The sequence below is a fragment of the Chroicocephalus ridibundus genome, chromosome 6, assembly GCF_963924245.1.
Source record: "Chroicocephalus ridibundus chromosome 6, bChrRid1.1, whole genome shotgun sequence".
NCBI lineage: Eukaryota > Metazoa > Chordata > Aves > Charadriiformes > Laridae > Chroicocephalus > Chroicocephalus ridibundus.
Genome location: NC_086289.1, coordinates 72,831,786 through 72,852,341, shown reverse-complemented (window position 1 = coordinate 72,852,341; position 20,556 = coordinate 72,831,786). Strand labels below are relative to the sequence as shown.

Genomic DNA, 20,556 nt, shown 5'->3' with positions numbered 1-20,556 from the left:
AGGATGCTTAAGCTACTCTCCCCCTCTTACCACTGCTATCACTGAGCTTTGAACAATTCTGCACTTTTGGTAGGTCAGAAGCAATCCTGATTTTCTGAATCAGTATGCCTTGAAACGATTTCATTTTCAACGAAAATAAAGCACTTTGAGTGGGAACAATAGATTTAGTCCTTGCAACGTTCAATGAATCTGTGCAGCACCCACATCAAAATTCATCCCGGTCAGACCTACTTGCAAACAATACAAATCAATAAATAATCATTTTAATAAAAATCTCATTTAAAAATGCAAAAGTATATTTGAGACTCACTTTACACTTGCAAAGGGTACAAGTTTTCCAGAAAAAAAGTAATGCAAAAATGTGCAGATGGAAACAAAACACTACAGGCATTTGCAAACAAATTATATTGTATATACTGTGTTGCACACAAAATAAATTTCTGTGTATGAGAGCCTCACATGCATGTTTTTTTAAATGCTAAGATGTCGGCCTCTGGTAATTAGCTGATTTCTGATGAATTGCATTACACTGAAAAGGAACAAAATGTAAATTAAATCCTCTGTAGTGAAAATTTCTGTACTTTTATCACAGAAAAGTGTCACCCTTCCAACCCCATTTGTTGACTTCCAACCCCATTTTGTTGACCTGCCATGTTTTAAAGATGCTCCCCTTAATGCCAAGTGTGAAGCACCGAGTAAATATGATACATTATTATTTTTTAGACCTTTCAAAACAAGAAAGATATACAGACTGTTTTGAATGGGATTACGACTACATTCGATTCTTATGCAGAAAAAGGAGGCCAGGTCACAATTCTCCTAACGCATTCCAAATGTCTTCCCTGCATCTCATTTTCATGGTTCGTGTACAGCACCTTACAGCAGAGACAACTTGCATTGCCAGGCACAGCACGAGCCCATAAAGCCTGCGTAAGCCTCAGTGTTTATCCGATATTGGATCCAATGTTATCACACGTTTATGTGATCAACTGCATTGCTAACAGAACCTGAAATGAAGACGGCACACGCGGTTATTGAGACAGCAAGGTCTACAGGACTAACTAATTTCTAATCCGTCATAAAGATTTCTTAAACCTGGTATCCAAGAGTCGCCTGAACCTAGTAGATTTGGACTTGCCTTTTTCTCTTACACTCTATAATATGGTAAACAGGAATGGGACATGGTCAGGTGGTTAAGTGGATTAAATGTTATCGTTTTTCCTCTGAGATCACAGCAGGAGGCCTGACTGAAATGAGTTGTCAGGTAAGCCCCCCAATGGACATTTTATATCACAAAACCATCACGTAGAACTGAATACTGATACAAAAGGCAATATAGTCAGTTCCAACTCCAGGGAAAACCAAGATTGACTTAGAAGTGAAAAATAAGCTTCCTTCTTATTGAAAGGGTGGTCTCTCTAGGACACCTCAAGGTCACTTCTGAGGCTGCATGGTAAGAGTTCTTATGATGCCCGCATAATAACTTACAGTGGAAAAAACATAAATAACAGGTTCGACTGTCAGTGCAGGCACTCCTCCAACCTTCACAAAATGCAAATACTCTGTCCTCCAGCTAAAATATTACCTGTACCTAGACATAACTGTGCGCTGTGCTGACAAACCTCAGCCAGTGCACATTCTACCACCCTTTACAATTACAACGTGGGGGGTTTGATTTGTTTGGTTGGCTGCTGGTTTTGGTTTGTTTGTTTTTTTTTTTTTAATCTGATGAAGAACCTAATTTTTATAGAAATTTGAAGTGTAAGAGCGATGTGAAATATTGAACTATTAATGAAAAACATTACTAGGTGTTATATGGCACCCAAAGCCAATTTAGGAAAGCAGCCCCCAGTTTTAACTTAAGGTTCCAGTGACTGAGATCATGCGACCTTTCTTTTGTTTTCTCTCCCAATGAACATCAGGAAGCTCAGGTGTCTTTTTGTACGCAACATCTTTCATTGACCATTTGCATCAAAAAACATCAAACCTAACGCTTTTTAATTAAAAAAAAAAATTAAAAAAAAATCAATCAACGTTAAGTGATCACAAATCCAACTTCAATTATGGAAAAAATAATTGCTCTCACAAAATTGCTTAGAAGATATTCTATACAAAAAAAAACCAAACACAACCAAACAAAAAAACCCCCACAAACCCCCCCCCTCAAAACCCCAACCCACTTAAAAACATCAGGAAATAGCAGGATAACATATACTTTGAAGCAAGTTGCCATTTACTTAGAGCTAGATCTAGAGAACACAGAAAAGGTAAGTTTCACTTTGTTGCACCTGTTGCTCTCTGTGAATTACTTATTCCGACCTAAAGACAAATGAAAATGCCCGAGTTCTCACATTGAAATGCACAATCTTTTCCTGTTAAGTGAAAATATGTTCATTGTGGAAGAATTGCCTTCGGCACAGAAGGGTAGTTTAACGTTTTGGCAATCGAAACAAAATACTTCCAAGTGGCTATTGCTGTACTTGCAAAGCGGGTGCCGGTTGTATTTGTAATGATGAACTTGGTTCAAATTCATGCTCAGGCATCACGAGGCCCAAATGGCTAAGAGTGAAATTTTTACTTTGGTGTTCTACGGCTTCTTCAGCATTATATAAAGAAAGAGAAACTGAAAAAATACAATGCTAAAAACCACACAACTCCACAAAAAAAAGACCTCCCCAAATCCTGAGGATAAGCAGTTATATATTTTATCCAGCTACGTTCCACAAAATCCAGCTACAGAAAATCTGAAAAGACTGCATCCAATAACCCTAGGGAAAATAATAAAAAACTTGCATGGGCTATAGAATGTAAAGTATCAAAACCGAGTTCCACTGATGCCAGGGAAAAGGCTGGCTATCAGCGTTCAGCACGACCACCCTTCTACTCAGAGTTCTGATACAATGCAACTACAGGTGTATTTGAAAAGGCAGAATTCAGATTTTCAGACAGAAATCACAAGGGCAGATTTTGTGAACCGGTTCTCACAGATGAGTCTCTAAAGCCACGCGGAACAAATGCAAATCAAACCAAGGTGTGGATCTGGCTGTAGGAGCAGCTTCAAAGCTAGTTCTATTCAGAGAACACCGGGATACTGAACCATTTTTTTTCTTAAAAACACGGCACAAAAATCGTTCCTCAGTTGAGTAATCTGTGACATCCTGGTTTATCAAATAAAACATTCATTCTAGGAGCAGAACTAATTACTTCCATAATCTCTTAAATAAAGTTTTACATAAATAAATACTTTGTTCAACAATAATGACTTTTGATACCTTTCAAATCAGTTCGCAGACAAGTACATAAACTGATTATCAAGAAGAAATTACTGTGAAACAAGAGAAAAAGACCTAAGAGAGCATAACAAGGCCAGAAAATAGTCATAACTTCTTTTTAATAAAATAATAAACCAGTAACTACTACAGAACATGCCATAAAATTCAAACCCACTACAGCATGAGGGGAATACTTAAAAAACCTTTGTTGCCTGAAGAAAGACCTTTTTCTCTAGTCATTATTCCAGAAAATGTAAAATAACCATCATGTACAGTACTGGTCTGTACTTAGCCTTTGCAGAGTTGTTCAAGTGGGCAGTGCTGAGGATTAATGGCACGGGTTGCCGTGCTCCTCCTAGCCCAGGGGCTGGCACTTTCAAAGAACCAAAGGGCCGAGAGATCTGCTCTGGCAGGATGAGATTTTATATATTCACCCCTCATCTACCTCAAAGCTCCTGTACCTTCCCTTTTCTTTTTCACTTTCTCAGCTGTTGTTGAAATCAAACAGCATGTGCTGGAAACACAAGATGAAAAAAAAAGGCCCAGATAATTTGTCTCTCACGGGCTCTTTTGTGAAGCCCAAACTCAGCTAATCTGAAGGGCCAGCTCAATTAGCAGCTTGGGTATAAAAAAATGCCTGTAATTCCCCATATAAGCAGCAGCAAAAGTGCCAATACCACTTGCAGAAGTATGGCTAGTGCTTCTGCAGAAAGAGCAAATTCAAAAGGTTTAGATTCTACGATGGAAAGACAAAGCGTGTAAGTCTTCCCTGTTGCCCTCCACAGGAGCAGCTGATCAGCTGCGTGGATATAAGGCTCCGAGGTACAAACTGAGGCAACGGATTTCTTCGCTCAGCTCTGCCTCAGAACAATTGCCTCCCAGCAAAGCCATTTCACTTGACTTTGCACCATTTATCAGGACACTGCACTCAGACAGTAAATTGGATGATTGCATTTACTACTCGCTTTTTAAGGGCTTGATAAAATAGAAAATTATGCTTGGGCTTCACACCTCTAAAATCTGACAAGAGCTTCAGAAGACCCCAGAATGAAATTTTTATGAGTCAGCCATACTCGGTTTCTGAATGGAAGCCACTTACGGTCTCACCCAATTTAAGCCTATTGTACTAAAAGGAGGAGACCTGCTATAAAACGGCCAGCCCTTTCCCTCGGGAAATAGGGATTCATAATGGGAGCTGGAATAATTTTTCAAAGGATGCATTTAATATATGTAGTGAATGTGCAATTAAACACCCAATTGAGTATATGAATATTTAGAATTATTTTCCCCAGAGAAAATTAAGTGCTCAGTGTTACTGAAGATAACGGGTCCCAGTCAAGTAGCTAAGAAATCAGCGTTTGATTCAGCAGGGGGACTTCGGGCACTTCTGTATCAATCCAGAAGAGAAGGAGAGAATAAGAATGACAGCCGGGAATACAAGTATGTCTGCAGAACAGTGATGACTTCTCAAAACGTTCAGGCAAAATTCTGCGGCATCAGAAATGCAGAATAATCGATATCTACTTTTGCTCATTAACTTACATGTCCCCTCGTTTACTCTGCTAATAGCACATTTCTCCTTCCATTCAAACAAATCCAGGGTTTTGTAATTGAGAAGGCAATGAGTAATAACCAAAAGTCCTTTTACTGATGCAACCAAAATGTTAATTACTTGAGAATATTGACAAGTTGTGCTACAATTATGCTTCCTTCCAGACATCAATTGCTTTTCTCCTACCCCAGCCCCCACATAGCCTTCTTACTGCTCACAAGAGCAAATTACTTTCCCCATTTATACCATATATAAAGAAGACATTCTCACTCTACTGTTATTTACTGCAGCGCACCTGACTAAAGGGATAAAAGAGCGAATTTTTTTCAAGTATTTCATATTCATCTGGACTGGATTTATAAGTGCACTGGCATTGTTTCACTCGTAGGTGGGACAGGTCACAGTACATCATCCTGCAAATGCTGGATTAAGTACGAGGAAAACTGACACGCTCAGTTTAAATTATTCTGGGTAGTAACAGCTTTCTAGGAACTGAACAATAGACCTCAGCATGATTGGGTTCCAATCAGCAATACAAAACCACTCTTTCGACTTCTTTTTTTAATCATCAACTATAGATTTCTGAGGTCAGTACCATTGCTCCATTTTCTTTCCCATAGTACCTCACACAGAGGGGGAAAAGAAGTATCAGAATTGGTACTTTAATTATTTTTTTTTTAAGTTATGTTTTAAACTAAGTTTACCAATAAAAATGTAAAATATGACTTCAGGATGAAGCATGAAGTGATAAATTTGTGCAGAGAGACTTGTTTTAACTCCGGTACGTGTACTCAGTGGGCTGGGGGTGGATTTCTTTGTCAGCCCCACACAGAAAAGATTTACGGTGTGGAGGCAGGGTGTCTCCAGGCTTCTCTAATTAGCTGTTATGGCTGTTCCTTCTGTTCAAAAGGACAAGAAAGCATTGTTCTCAGTCAGAGCCGGAGGAATATAACTGAGAACTATGTCTACCAATTTCATACACTTTCGGATGAAGGAAGGCCCGTGGTCCTTCTTCGAAACAAACGTAAATTTTCTCAATAGTCACTGAAGAGCAAAAGAGCACAATAGCTTGGGCATCATTCCAGGAATCGTGAAATCAGGAAGAGGTAAATAGGTGACTAAGAGAGTCATTCAAAACACAGGATTGATGGCGGTGCACATAAACAAGTACATAAACAGCTTTTTGGTACAGACTATTGTCCGGTAAGTTTTTTGAAGGCCTTGGTTCAGAATTTTCTTACATAGGAAGCAGAAAAAGAAATTAATAGGGAGCCTTCTTTAGACTGGATTATATCTAATAGATTGAAGAAGCTGTTTGAGGAGGGGGAAGGATAAGAACACAAATACACTAGATTCAACCTTTGGCGGGCAAAAAAAATGGATAAAGTAAAAGCAGTAAAAGCAACTAACTTTGGAGGGAATCTCCTATAGACCGAGGGGAAACAAAGGCTAAGGAAAAAGGACCACAGAGCAAGTAGTAATTCCTTGAAGACAAAGTAAGAACCAGCATATTTTGTAGGAATATAATTTGGCTAAATAGCAACCTCTGCATCGACAAATCTGATCATTACCAATCAATCTGAACTCAACTTGGATGATTCAAGAGGAACTCTCAGGATTTGGGGAACTGAGATTTTAACAGGATGATAAATCAGAGAAAACCTGAGAAACAGGATGCTATTCAAGTACGTGTTACTAGATGATCCCTTCAGATCCAGATCTCCAAGTCTAGTTTTATACGCATCTGTAACTTTTATCCATACTCAAATTGGCTCAAATTTTAAAGAAGGGTTTTGGGAGGAGACGTAATATCATTAAAAATTCCATAGCATTCACATGGGAAATGGGCATATAAAGACTTAAGCGCCTTGAAAAAAATTCCATCCTACAAAAAAACCCAAAACACAGTGTCCTTAATAATGAAATGCATATAAAGTGTTGAATTTTGCTAAAAAACATTTTGTTCAATATAGTTTATATATATTTATATAGCACACTGTATGTATATACTCATATGTATATACATAAACACATACATAACGTGTATATACAAGGGAGGGAAAGAGAGAGTCCTAATTAAACGGACATTTAAAATGTAATCTTCATAGTTGTATGTGATAGCCATAAAAAGTACCAAAGGGAAAGAAATAAACAATGTAGGCAGTAGAAGTCAAATGACTTTTTCCAAAGTAAACTTATTTAAAAGTTAACACAGTTATTAAATAGAAGCCTTTTTGCAAATTGCCTTTATTCTGGGAATCTTTAATATTTTCCATTTAGTAAATCCTTATCCATAAGTGCCTGCCAATAACCTCTGCATAAACATGCAAGCATCCACATTTCCAAACTCTATGACAGTTAAAAAGCAATTTTATGAATATTTATGAAAGCAGTAAATTATTAAAATAAATTTAGATATTTACACATTAGAACAACATCTTCATTTAATGGATGTGGAAGAAATGTTAATATGTGAACATTTTAAAGATGAAGTGGTTTGGCCTTCAGGGCTTTTGTTACCCTATTAAAAGTTAATTTAGGACAGAAATTATGGCTTTTTCTTGAATCCCAACCCCAGAAGATTAAATCACGATCAAGACTCACACCATTTTTCAAAAAATGAATCTGATGATGGTTATTTGCAGAGGCTGGATACTGAAACTACTGCAGAGCTCTCCCTGAAATAAAAGCCTCCTGTGGCTTCTTTTCTGTGCTCACGGTGGTGACAGACTCACACCAGCTTTAGGGCAGAGGCGCTGGGTGCTAGTGAGGTGGTGGCATCCATCTTTCTGTCACCACACATTTTATACTACGGGAATATGTTTCTTGTCTAAAAATACAGCAGAGCAACTTGAGTTGCCTTTCTCAAGAAGGCGTTCTACATCACAGAGTGATTTCCTTAGTCACTAGTAATAAATTCCATCATCTTTCCCCACATTTACGTATCCTCCTGATTCAAGGACATTTGTGAGTCTGCTCTGACTTCCTGGCTACTGGAGTTCACCAGTGATCCCAATAACCTCAGTTCCACCAAAGAGGAATTTTCCTTGTAGCCAAAACACCAGAAGACCGGCATTTTCAATCTGAAGGCGTGAGGAAGCAACTCTTCTACCTTTTTTATGGTAGTTAATTCCAGAACTTGTGCTTCACTTCTGTTCTACATTTGTCTCCTTTCAGCTTTTTTCCTCAGGAAAGTTTTGCTTCTTAATCCAGTCCCCTCTTTATTCAGAAACAATCCAGCTCCTAGAATTCTCTCAAACTAGTCACAAGGAGTAGCCATAGTAGTTTAAAGTTTTTTATTCTGTCAGTTATTCAGGACTGTGAATTATTCTGGGTAAAGAGACAGAGATTACCAGCATCATGGCCATGCCAGGTCAATGCATCACTCCCCATGCGCCTCACTCCTCAGTCCACTCGTTTAGCTGGGCTGGTACAAGCAACCGTCACGCCAGGTGCTGGGAGTATTAAATTCCTAAACCTTTCCGCTGCATTTGATAATTACTCTGCCTTTGCCATACTGCAACTTGCTCCAGCCCTTGAAGCATTTCTACCATTCTTTTCTCCCACTTTTAATATTAATTTTATAGTAGGCTACATAGTCTTGCTCCCTTACTGATCTTAATAGTGCCATGTCAATGGTTAAACCCCTTTCTAAATCTCCACTCTGATTTATACGCACTTAATACATATCCCTTTTTTACCTATTCTTTTTATCACAGCAACGCAAGCTCTACCTGGGTTTTTTTCCCCCCAGAGTCAATGCTCTTTTTGATACTTTGCCCTGCTATAAAGGTAGGGTCCATGTTCGTTCTTTTTTTATGTACGACTTACACATGGCTATAGCAACATACTCTTTATTTGAAAAGGTCCAGCTTAAAGGACGGAGATGTGTCTGTGTGGCTCTGCCGATCCTCTAGGCAATGTGCCCGCTGCCAGAGCTGCTGCCCCTCCCGCCCTGCTCAGATACTACGTTCTGTTTCAGTGGAACAGAAATACAACACTCCCAGTAAAATCTGAAAATCATACTCAATTACAAAAATAACCTAAGGTCAGATTTCTACAAATTTTGTTCTCGCAAAGCAGCTTAAATTTATGAACCTTACGAAATTCTATTGGAATTAACCACATGAAATGATTCAACTGCATATTCTAACAGCACATTAACTTCAGGCTTTTCTGTATATCTCCAAATTCCCTGTACATTCCGGTTCCAAGTTGCTCCGAGCTCTGAACCCTGTCTGGTGTTTTCAGTGTGTCTAAAGACATGAGAGATGGCCCTAGTCTGAAAGACTGAAGGTAGAAGCTCCAATTTATTTCCAACCTTGATCCTCCCCCAAATTTTGTACCCTACCCAATCCCCATAAAATACCAAACCAAACTTCTACAGCAAAACTATTGTCAGTAATACAATTATTTTTCCAAATAGTCAAATTCCCATCACTTGGGCTTATTTCTATAAATTATCCCCTTGTACATCAAGCTGTTTTCTACCAGCACATACTTCTTTCTCTTCGTGTGATGTAAAGACCAAAGAAATGTTGTTCAGTTTTCATGGTGAGTTTTCTGCCAGCAGCAGTTTATTATTTCTTTCAGGCTTTTTCCAATGGACTCAACATGGAGAGAAAGAACAGTTGAGATTTTTTTTAAAAAAAAAAAAAAAAAAAGGCAAATTAAAAACACAAAAGGGGAAAATAGAAAAACCACATGAAAAACAGCAGTTGATGACAGCAGTAAAAGAGAGAGAGGCAAAAAGCATACCCACGCGAGGGAAAATGCAAAGCTGAAAAACAGAGACGTGATCAGAAACTCGGTTATGAAGATGAAACCTTGGTGCAGGATCTATGTCCCGGTTTGGACACAAAGCCAGAGTGAGATACTTGTATAATATAAAGTAATAACAATGAGAAATTAAAGAACATTAAAATGTGAAAAACACAAGTTAAATACAGAAATCTAGAAAGAAAAACAGTAAAAAAAAAATATATATATATATAGTGACAGGTCTGTTATGAACTAGTGTTCTGTTTTAATGTGATGTAAAACCAAGCACGTGGAAGACTGAGATAAGGAAAATATAGGCAGAGGGAAGCATCTGCTGAAACAGAAATATGAGACTCAGTAAGTACAGAAACATAAACATTAGGGGGAAAAACAGACACAAAATGTGGATTCAGTAGCGAGATATTGGGCTCATTTAAACCAGCACGACTTGCTGTTTAAGGCAATCTTTCTCTTCCATTTCAAAGGTTCCTTATGAAAGACGACTCTATTTCTGATATCTGCCTACATATTTTCTCGTACTGTTAATAGCTTACAATTATTTCGCAGCCAAAGAAACACAATTTATATTCTAAAAAAAAAAAAGACAGTTTACAACCTCAAAAAGAAGACAGAACAAATAAAGGGCAAACTTCCCACCTGTGTGAGCAGAACACAGAAAGTAGGTTTGGGCAGTTGTATTTTTAGCTCAGATCCCGCGCACGCACGTTCAAAGTCCATCTCCTGATCATACCACACATAGGCTCATATTGTGTAATTTGCACTCGGAATGTGCAAAATGGGTTCTTTTGGAATAGCAGATGAGCACCAAAATGTGGTATGTGGCTAATTCGTGGCTAATACACCTCAGCCACCAATTGGCGTTTAATTCTTGGGACCAGACTACAACCAGCCCAAACTAAAAGTCCCTGAGATGCGCCCTGTTCTCAGCTCCAATTCTTTTTCCCTGCTCCTTCGGGCTGCACTATTTGCTAATTTAGACATAGTAAGTGCTTAGAAGAACACAAATTAAATCAGTAAAAAGTCCATCTCGTAGACACTTTAGAGAATGCTATTACAAACTTTGCATCTTTATCAAATTCCTACTTTATGAGCCCAAATTGCTATTTCATTGGTTTTGACAGTTAGTGGTGAAACGCAGTGTAAGATCTATCGGTGGAAATGATGCACAACAGCCAAGTTCCAACAATGATAACTGACCTTTCACAGGCGTAATTAGATTGCATCTAAATAATTCAAATAAACAGCTAAAGCTACTCAGTTGAAAACGGAATTTTTATTGAGACAAATATTATTCCCATAGAAAAAAAAATATTAAATGGTTATTTTCTGAACCTGTGTTGTGGTCCCGACTGTGCTTTCTATAGCTGATGGAGCAGATCCTGATTCTCTTAATTATAAGATCTGGAGTTACTCTTCTTTTATAATTGCTTTTGGGAATTGGGAATGAATTGTTTAAATATTTATTGGGCTAGTGTATTTTCTGAAAGGCAAAACAGCCTTTTTGTTTATAAAATATTTGCAATAGATGGCAGTTGCTTGACATTTAGAGTGTAAATGTGATTTCTATGTTGAGTCTATTATGTCTAATGAACAAGTGGATTGGTGAGCTCCATCTCTGCGCTCTCTGCCAGCACGGGCGCTGGAGGAGAAAGAACGGACACACACACCTACGCACATCCCTCTCCACGCATAATTGCAACCAAAGGAGGAAGGAGTGAGCAGAAGAAAAACATGATTCTTGTTCTAAACTGGTGGTAACCCATCCGTAGTCCAGTAAATCCTAGTGGTTTTGCAGGAGTGACTGATCATTAATGGGAAGGGGAATAAATGTCTATCTGTGTATCTCAGAGTAGTCTGCTAGAGAACAAGTCCTGTGAGGAGCGGCTGAGGGAGCTGGGGGTGTTCAGCCTGGAGAAGAGGAGGCTGAGGGGAGACCTTCTCGCTCCCTACAGCTCCCTGAAAGGAGGGGGTAGCCGGGGGGAGTCAGTCTCTTCTCCCAAGGAACAGGCGATGGGACAAGAGGAAACGGCCTCAAGTTGGGCCAGGGAAGGTTTAGATTGGATATTAGGAAAAACTTCTACACCAAAAGGGTTATCAAACATTGGACCAGGCTGCCCAGGGCAGTGGTGGAATCACCGTCCCTGGAGGTATTTAAAACACAGGCAGATGTGGTGCTGAGGGACAGGGTTTAGTGGTGGACTTGGCAGTGTTAGGTTGATGGTTGGACTCGATCTGAAAGGTCCCTTCCAACCTAGACAGTTCTATGGTTCTATTCTATGCTTACCCATTTTACAGAGCAGAAAACACCACAGAACTTAATATTCTTTTCCAACTGTCAGTCCCCTACTCCCCTCTGAGGTGGTACGGACCGCAGAAAGAACCAAGGTGCAAAGACAAATTCTCCACAGAGCAAGGCTATGTTAGATCACGATAAAATCAAGTTACAATGTCATTTCTTAAACAAATCCCTAAACTACTGGTTACTACCTCGCAACCTCAGTGCTGGCAGCGGCACACCTGCAGCAAGGCCCAACGCGCTGAGCTTCAGACACAGCCCAGCGGGGCTGGAAAGACCAGGAGAAGCCTGATGCCAGGTGAGCACATCCCGTGCTCTGCCTCCTCTCCCAGCGCGCTCAACCAATGGCCCACAGCCACCTACTACACACATTTATTCATAAACAAAAGATTTCGGTGCAGTGTTACATGTACATTTTTAGCAGACACGGATCCAACTATTCCTGATCTCAGTTGCCTTTTTTTCCCCCACCTTATGCTTTATTATTTCTTTTAAGGATTTACCTATTTGCCAAAAGGCTTATAGTACACCCGGAGAAAATCTGGCCTACTACTGGGGCACTGTAAGATACGCAGCAAACTAAATAACCGTAGGACATAAAAGGTGCCGCAGATCAAAGTGGCTAGTATTAAGGAAGAATCTGAACACCAGTAAATCCTGACTTTTGGGGACAGAATGAGACAGTTCATGTTTTGGTATTTTGAAACTGAAAAAACCCAAATAAATAATTCGGCAGAAGTGCAACAAGCATTTGACTAACCTTATAGAGCAAAGGTGATTGTCCTAGCTTCAGAAGTGCAATTTTTTTGGTCACATTTGTAATGGCTTGAATCCGGATCAAGTCTTCCACGGTCCCGTACTGTATATCAACAAGTTCTGCCTGCAAAGAGAAGACAAAGTTCAGGCTATAACTATTATCACGCATCCTTGAGGGTGCTCCTTCCACAGAAACAAAGTTGTTTGCGTAAGTACCAGCACCTGAGCAGAGTTCTGCAATTACCTTACCCCCACCTCCTAATCGGGAATACCTGTAATAACAAAGACCTTGAGAATTCAATCTGACAGAGAGAGTTATATCTTTCCAGTTTTCATTCACAATTCAACAGCTGTGACAAAAACCCAATGCTTTTTTGCCAGCGGTTTTAAGAAGTGGCGCTGGCTGTGATGAGAATTTCCCTTCGTTACCTACAGGAATATATTTAAAACCATGTAATGGATACCAATTCACTTCTATTTTTTTTTTTTTCTTAAAAGGAATCAGAATCTTGTAAAGCATTTCAGAAAATGAGTGAATGATTATACTGGTCACTTACAAAATCATACAGATAATACATACTCTACCAACATGCAGTTTTATTATGTGCTCTTATATGATTCCTAAGCAGCCTTACCTGAACTGCTGAAGTATTTCCTTATAATCCATCAGTTATCCGAGTATTACACTCAGATAACCACAGTGATAACAAACTACACTGCTCTCACATGTAAAATTTTCTCTTAATACATATTTTTAAATTATTGCCAGCTAAATTAAAAGTGTTTAGAGCATGAAGATCTTCAGCTCTTCAGTTAGGACGTTGCAAGAATACGGAGTAAAGGTCTAAGTTATTATTAAGCGTCAAGCATTGGTAGTGATGGAGAAACACTTCAAGATGTGCTTTCAAGGATTTTAGATATATATATAAAAATATGTATTTTATATACATATATATAATTTAAGAATGACCAAGGGCATCTTTCTCACACATTCATAGCAATAAATTCCAGTGAAGACCAACTACGAAGATCATCAGTCTTGTACACTGTTATTTTAGAATGTCATGAAGCTCTCAGGACACCACCAAGGACATTTGGGAACCTCTAAATCCCTACACAGAGAGTTCACATAAAACACAAATACACGAAGACACAAGAATATTACATGAGTGTTTAAAAATTAAAATAAGAGGAGCAGTACAAGATGGCAAAGTTTCTCTTTCAGTTCAGTTTTGGTAGCTTAGGCATGGACTCATGGCCAAAGGCGACAGTTCTGATTTTGGGCATCTCTACCCAAACCGTTTAAATTCCACCAACAGTTGTTCTGGATACGTAGGATGTGTGAAATTTTACTTGATTCCTGAACACAAGTATTTCAGGAAAGTGTTTATCCTTATAGAACTGTATCTGAATATTTTGTCTGAGTTTGCACCTCAACATTTAAGTTGAAATCATACAAAAATTTTGCCAAGGTTCCTGTCTCCTTAAATGTATTCTTTTAAATTTTAAAGTTAGCAGGTTTCTAAGTCTCTAACATGTCATCAGTGCTGTATAAACCAAGTGTTGAGAAAGGTCAGCCAAAGTTATAAAACGCTTCTGAAACAGGGAAACATCAGATTTAACACCAAATACTGAAACGTAGGAACAGAAAATCTTGCACCTCATACAGTGTCTTCTGAAATATGTGGGGGTTTTAATATTTAAAGAACTTGAAAACTATTTTGTAAGAAAATTCAAATGGTGACTACAGGCTGAAATCCAATACAAATTTTTTTCCTATGTGACCATCATACGTGAGAAGTATGATCAAATCAAGTGAAGAAGATTTATACTAACAGAAGCTATTTTACATTTTACCTAATCTGATGCCCCTGGTCATGAAGAGATCACCTCAAACGAGGAAAGGGTATTAACCGCTGTACTTCCTTGAAGTTCACACAAATTTTACCTCATTCTGTAGATCTCAGCTTTATTTTTATTTGTACCTACAGACATGTCAATGGATACACTTCTGCGCAATATTAGAGTATCAAAAGTCCTACGGCTTGAGAGGCTATATCTAGGCTGATTTCTGGGGAGACCTCTAATCTAATTCCTTTGGACCCAATATCTTTCCCACTTACCCTCAAGCAAACCAAAAATCAGAGCTTTCATCATTTGCGTGAGAGAAACTACACTGAATTTTCCCGAGGCAAAATCAATACACAAAGATATAACATAACGAAGTATCGAACCATTTGCTTCTACAGTACGCCTGCGTGAAAATGCCATCCCTGCCCATCTACATTCATGTGCTGCTTCTCTTCCCGTCGTTTCTGCTAGCTGCTCCTCCAGGGTGCTATCCGCCGCTCCGTCAACAACACAACTACATGTTTGCACAATTATTAATGCATTTAGCAACTGCCCTTGGATGTTTCTTAGTTAATTTATGGATGCAAACTGCATCTTCAAGAGCTACTCACCGGTCTTTCCCAGGCAACATACGAGCTCAACAACGAGCTGAATAAAAGGCCCTACAAAGGCACAGCTCATTTTTTAATTATGTGAGAACCAGAACTTGACTCCCTGCTGCCCCAAACACTCTGCAAACCACGTTCTTTGCTCCAAATGTTAAAAGTAAGCCCCAATGCCAAAGCTATTAAATACCTTCATACATTGAGAGTACATGTAAGAAGTCATTACATAATGAAAAAGCAGCTGGGTGTAATCTAACAAAGAGTTACCTCTGCTTTCATTGCACATCTTCCACATGAAGGATGTGTCAAAGCTCAATATATTAGAAGTCTCCCCTTTTTGCACTTGCCTAAAAATAAGTATGACCTAAGCCTCTTGTTACTGTCCAACCGTAGGGGCACTTGCACACTTACATTTCACTGTAACTTCGAAGTCGGTCTCTTCTCATCGCAAATCTCTGACCCTTAATTTTACCTTTTTAGGAACCGTGGGTAAAAATATCGCATGCGTCTACCAAAGTACGTTATCACATCCTGGTAACATCACACCTAGCCTAGCAGCTGGAAGTTTGCACGGCTAATCTCAGATCTAACTTTGGTTAAAATGACAAAAAAAAAAAAAAGGAAAAAAAAAATCTTTTCGAGTAAAACTACACATGGCTCCTCCTCTCCCAGAGTCAATAACCCACTGGAGGAGTTTAGAACAAAGTCGTAACGTTTTGGCAGTACAATCTAGAAACTAATAGCGAAACATTAAATTCTAAAAATTATTTTAAAAATTATTCCTGCTCCTTCCTTTCTTCTACACTTGAATACCTTAGTAAAATTTGTAATAAAAGGCAAAATATTTTGCCCTGCTTAATAACAACATCTCGTCAAATGTAGTACAGCAACACTAGCTTAGTCAGGTTTGTTTTTATTTAATACACTGGGGCTCAACTAATTGGACCCTACACTTCTAGGATAAAATAAGAAATATTGAAAAAATACACCTTTAAAATAATGTTAAAGAATCCTGTTGAATTCAAAGAGTGCTACCCTCTCAATAATCCACTGAGAAGTCAACAGTCTATTTATATTGCACGGTGCTCTTTTAGTCACAACGTTCCTAACAGCTCCAAAAATGAATAAAGATTAATTTCTCTATTCCTTCTTTTTTATTTTTTAGAAATGCTTACATGACATAATCCTCATTTTATACATTCCAAATTTTAAAAAAAGCAAAATTCCCCACCCGCAATGACCCGTATTTGATAAACTACTTTCCTTTGGTAGGATAATTCTGTTCAAAACCAAAAGAGAACTCATCCTTTTATCAGATGCTGAAAAAGAGCATTTGTGTACTGGGTTCAGATAGAAAAGGGTAAATCCTCTTACCCTGAAACTGGGAAACTGCTAAAGAATGAGTTGTTTTAGCCATGTGAATCAGGTACTTGCTCTTCGAATTGTTTCACGCTATGCTGTTTGAAAGATACGACTATTTAGGAACAAATTGCAATGTGCAACATGGAGTTCAGTAGTATTCCCCCATGCATGAAATGAAGTAGGGGTAGGTAATAAAACAAACATTTTTAGAAGAAGTAATTATTTTATGTTAGACTTATTATTAGTTTCTAAGTCCCAAGATGATGCTCAATGAGTTGTAAACACTCTATCTTAAAAACTATGATAAAATCCCCCCCAAACCAGAAAAAACAAGCACTCTGAAAATGCCACAATTGACACAATCAAGAATCTTTTGGCAATTTGTTCTACTTATCTCCAAAATGAAAGAGAATAAAGCAGCATATTTCATTCAGTCATGGATGAAAAGTGTAAGACAGGTCTTGGAAAAGTATTAATAACTGTATGAAGTAGGCAGCAGCTGGGGTCTTGAAGATGCTGAATACTATTTTAAAACTTTCCTTTCCTTGCAAATGCTGAGGCAATTTAAAAAAAAAAAAAAGATAAGTTAAACGGATCAAAAATAATAATGGAAATATATTTGTCATATTACATTGTTATCATTCAGTTGATTTGTATGAGGAAAGGAATTTAATACGGCATTATACATCTGCATCCGATACACTGGCTAAGAGCCCGATGGTGGCTGATTTTCCAGCGACACACAAGGCAGGAAAAAGATGAAGGGAAAAACCCACAGGCAAAAAAACCCCAAACTCAAAGGCAGTACAGCCAGGAAGGGATGTTTCTCACAACCACCAAAGTGCAGACGGAGTCAGTGCAGATAAGAAGGTAGCTCTTAGAGCATCTGCTCTAGCTACCAAGGCTGGGAATCCCAGGGTGGAAAAGCACCATACCCAAGCAAATAATTTTACTATTATTTCTTAAGAGAATACATTAAGCTCAGTAGTGAGTAATCTCAAAGAAATCTTATCTAAAAGGAGTAAACTTATGCCAAAACCAAAAGTAGCATTTAGAACGGCTGTGGTGAAAAATCGTCTCCTCTTAATGTTACCTGTTGTTAGTGCCACAGTTCAGTAACCTCAAATTATGGGTATGTTTTATCAAACACCAACCTGTTGACTCATATTAATGAGCAGCTTCTACACAAACTATTCGTGAGGTCAGGACCGTAGACGCTGCGGCTGTGAAAGTGTTCAGCAGCACAGTCAAACTCGTGTTCCTGACAGGTCTGACCTACCCACCAGTGGCAGAAATGGATGACCTAAAGAAACTCCAAGTCTTGAAAAAAACTCAATATTGAATGCTATGTATACGATATATTTAGGATTGCTTATTCCTTAGAATTAAGACAATTTCTCCAGAATGCACATATGTAATTCTAGAAATATCAACCCCTCTGTTCCACGACTGTTCAGGATTACTACATCTGCTTCTTTCATTCAAGTCAATGCCCTTTATGTCTCCTTCAACATTCAGCTACTATTTTCAGGTTGTTCACGCAAAAAAGGGAACAGAAACATTCAATGCATGATCAATCACAAGTAAATAACCTTCAACTAGTCATCCTGCCTTAAGTAAAAACTCGAAAATATATTTGCAAATTGTATCTGAGAAGACGGCAGTCTGCAATCGGGACGTGAGGCTAACTTTAATTAAACACTTCACTATAATTTATTTGCACAGCTCTGAAATTGAGGCTGAAGGCAGCATTCAGCAGAGCATAAAAGTAAACTCAAGCTGGCTGTAGATCAAAGCTGGACATCAACAAACGCAGAGAAAGCCGCAAACATAAAGCCAGCTCTTCTCTAAAATTAGAGAAAAGGAAGAAAGAAAAGGGGAGATAACGGAGTGGCGCCCAAGAATGCCAAATCATGTGTTGGTGTAAACCCTGCTACGCTTTCTGACAGGAGCTGCTGCTACTCTTTCAGCCAAATGCATCCCTCTGGTAATCAGGGCCCCACAGCTGTCTCCCTGGGATTGCCATCACCCAACCCTCCTTCCCTGTCCTGCCAAGCACACCAGAGACAAAGTCAACAGCCACAGCCATCCTTCATATACTTACTGTATTTCTACAGACATACTAATATTCACAGTTATCTTTCAAACTTTGTCCTTCACTTGGTTCCAGACAAGAAGAGGGACAGAGACAGACACCTTCTGTGTTTGCAGGTTTTCACAGAATCACAGAACGGTTTGGGTTGGAAGGGACCTTAAGGATCAGCTAGTTCCAACCCCCTGCCCTGGGCAGGGCCACCTCCCACTAGACCAGGTTGCTCCAAGCCCCGTCCAGCCTGGTCTTTTGTGGCACGCATCCGAAGGCTGCCTCTAGTTCAAATAGAGTGCTGAAGGTTCAACTAAGAAAGTAACGTGCCCAACTATTGATTTCTTCTACAGTCACGGCACCCGGAATGCGTGGGATCAGTCAGTCTGTTCCTTCGTGGTTAGGACACGCTGAAGCCAAGTGCAAGTGCAGTAAGTTTTATTTTGTTCAATATTGCTAGGCTCAGCATTATCAGAGGAGGAAAAGACCTGAGAACGCATGACCAAGGGTATAATTCAACTTTTAGTTAAATAAAGACAAGTCAGACACAAGACAGAAACAAAGCAGGAAAGAATTTGAGAGTAATTTTTAAGAGAAGACTTCCTGGGGGTTTCTTCCCATGAAAGAATAATTTCTTTTAGAGCTGCTATTGCTCTAAAACAAAAACTCCTTTCTTTAGAACTCAGTTTTCATGCTAACATCCTACTCCATTGCTCACAACAATTTCAAAATAACACTATCTTTGAAATCCCCTGGTGAGCTTTCCACTTTCTAATTTCTTTATGAAAAATTTGGTGTAGGGCCTTGTGGCAGGCCTCAAAATCCAAGCACGCTGTCTTCTGGTAGCAAATATTACCTACAGTGTTTTGTGTGTCCTATGACACTTGGCCATTCCCGAAATGTCTGAGAAATCTTGTGGATAAATTTGGGGTAATTACACGGAAATGCCTCTGTGATTTCCTGTGAATGAATGTCTAAACTGCAATACTTGAAAGGAAATTCCCCTACTTTCTTGGCCAAATGTGGACTCTACTTAGTCAGACTCTGTTTCTAGTAGCACAGGATTCCCTATCCTCGAGCTTCTTCTTATGTCTTATTAGAAAACTGGAACAAGAAAAATAATCTTATGCCTTGAAAAATAATAACCTTATGTATTTCCAAGCAACCGTCTGAGGCCAGCCAAAAAGAGATGATTTGTGCCATGTGGATTTGAACACGCTGTCTGAGCCCAAAAAAGCAAATCATTACAGCTCTGGATTAACTGAAGCTGATTTTGCCCCATTACAATATTAAGAGATGCACCCGACCAACAATGTCTGGGCAGATTTAAATCACAGAACTTGGATATTGCTCCACATAGCAAGATAGGAGTGTGTGGGGTCACTAAAAAACTAACTGGTCAGTAAATCACTAGTGGTTTTTACCTACAAACACTCTTCAAACAGATTCATGATGCTTTTTTCTTCGTGGTTGTTAGCACCTATTCTACAGGGGTTTTCTTTTTTTCCCTTCAATATTCCTACTCATACAATAAAATTCCAGAATAATTCAACGTGACTCGCGGTGTCGGCTTACAGTCAAAAAGGATTCTTTGTGCCCGGCTTCTACTACATATAATTGCATTACAATGGCAGCTAGAACTGTAAGTTGTACCAAAGAAAAAGAATTTTAAAAGATGTCCCTTAACCGCAGTTTGAGGGAGTTGGGCCTTGCAGACCAAATTCAGTCCCAGACAGGTTTTACCCCTGTCTTTTCCCCCACCCCCTCTGCCCCCTAACACAGCTCCATTCCAGGCAGGGCTCTGCCCAAGCTTCTCCTACAGGTTGCTTTTGCTGCTCCAGTATCCTTTTTAGAAAGAAACCGAGGTTTAACTTGTTTCCTTGCTTGCTTTTTACAGCTTATAGCAGTTTGGGGTTTTTTCCTTACAAACTCCCAGGGAGACTGAATTAAGATCGAAGCCTTTTTATAGCCTACAGAAAAGAACCTCTTCTGTGTTT

At 39.0% G+C, this 20,556-nt stretch overlaps 1 protein-coding gene across 4 annotated transcripts in view; it reads right to left on the bottom strand.

Moving 5' to 3' along the window:
• The window catches only part of NAALADL2 (N-acetylated alpha-linked acidic dipeptidase like 2), a 477,589-nt gene that overhangs the window by 190,855 nt on the left and 266,178 nt on the right, over window positions 1-20,556 (bottom strand). For all 4 annotated transcript variants that reach the window (XM_063339333.1, XM_063339332.1, XM_063339330.1 and 1 more), the window contains one exon: window positions 12,663-12,782. In XM_063339333.1, coding sequence (XP_063195403.1) covers window positions 12,663-12,782 — 120 coding nt within the window. The remainder of the gene's footprint in view (window positions 1-12,662; window positions 12,783-20,556) is intronic.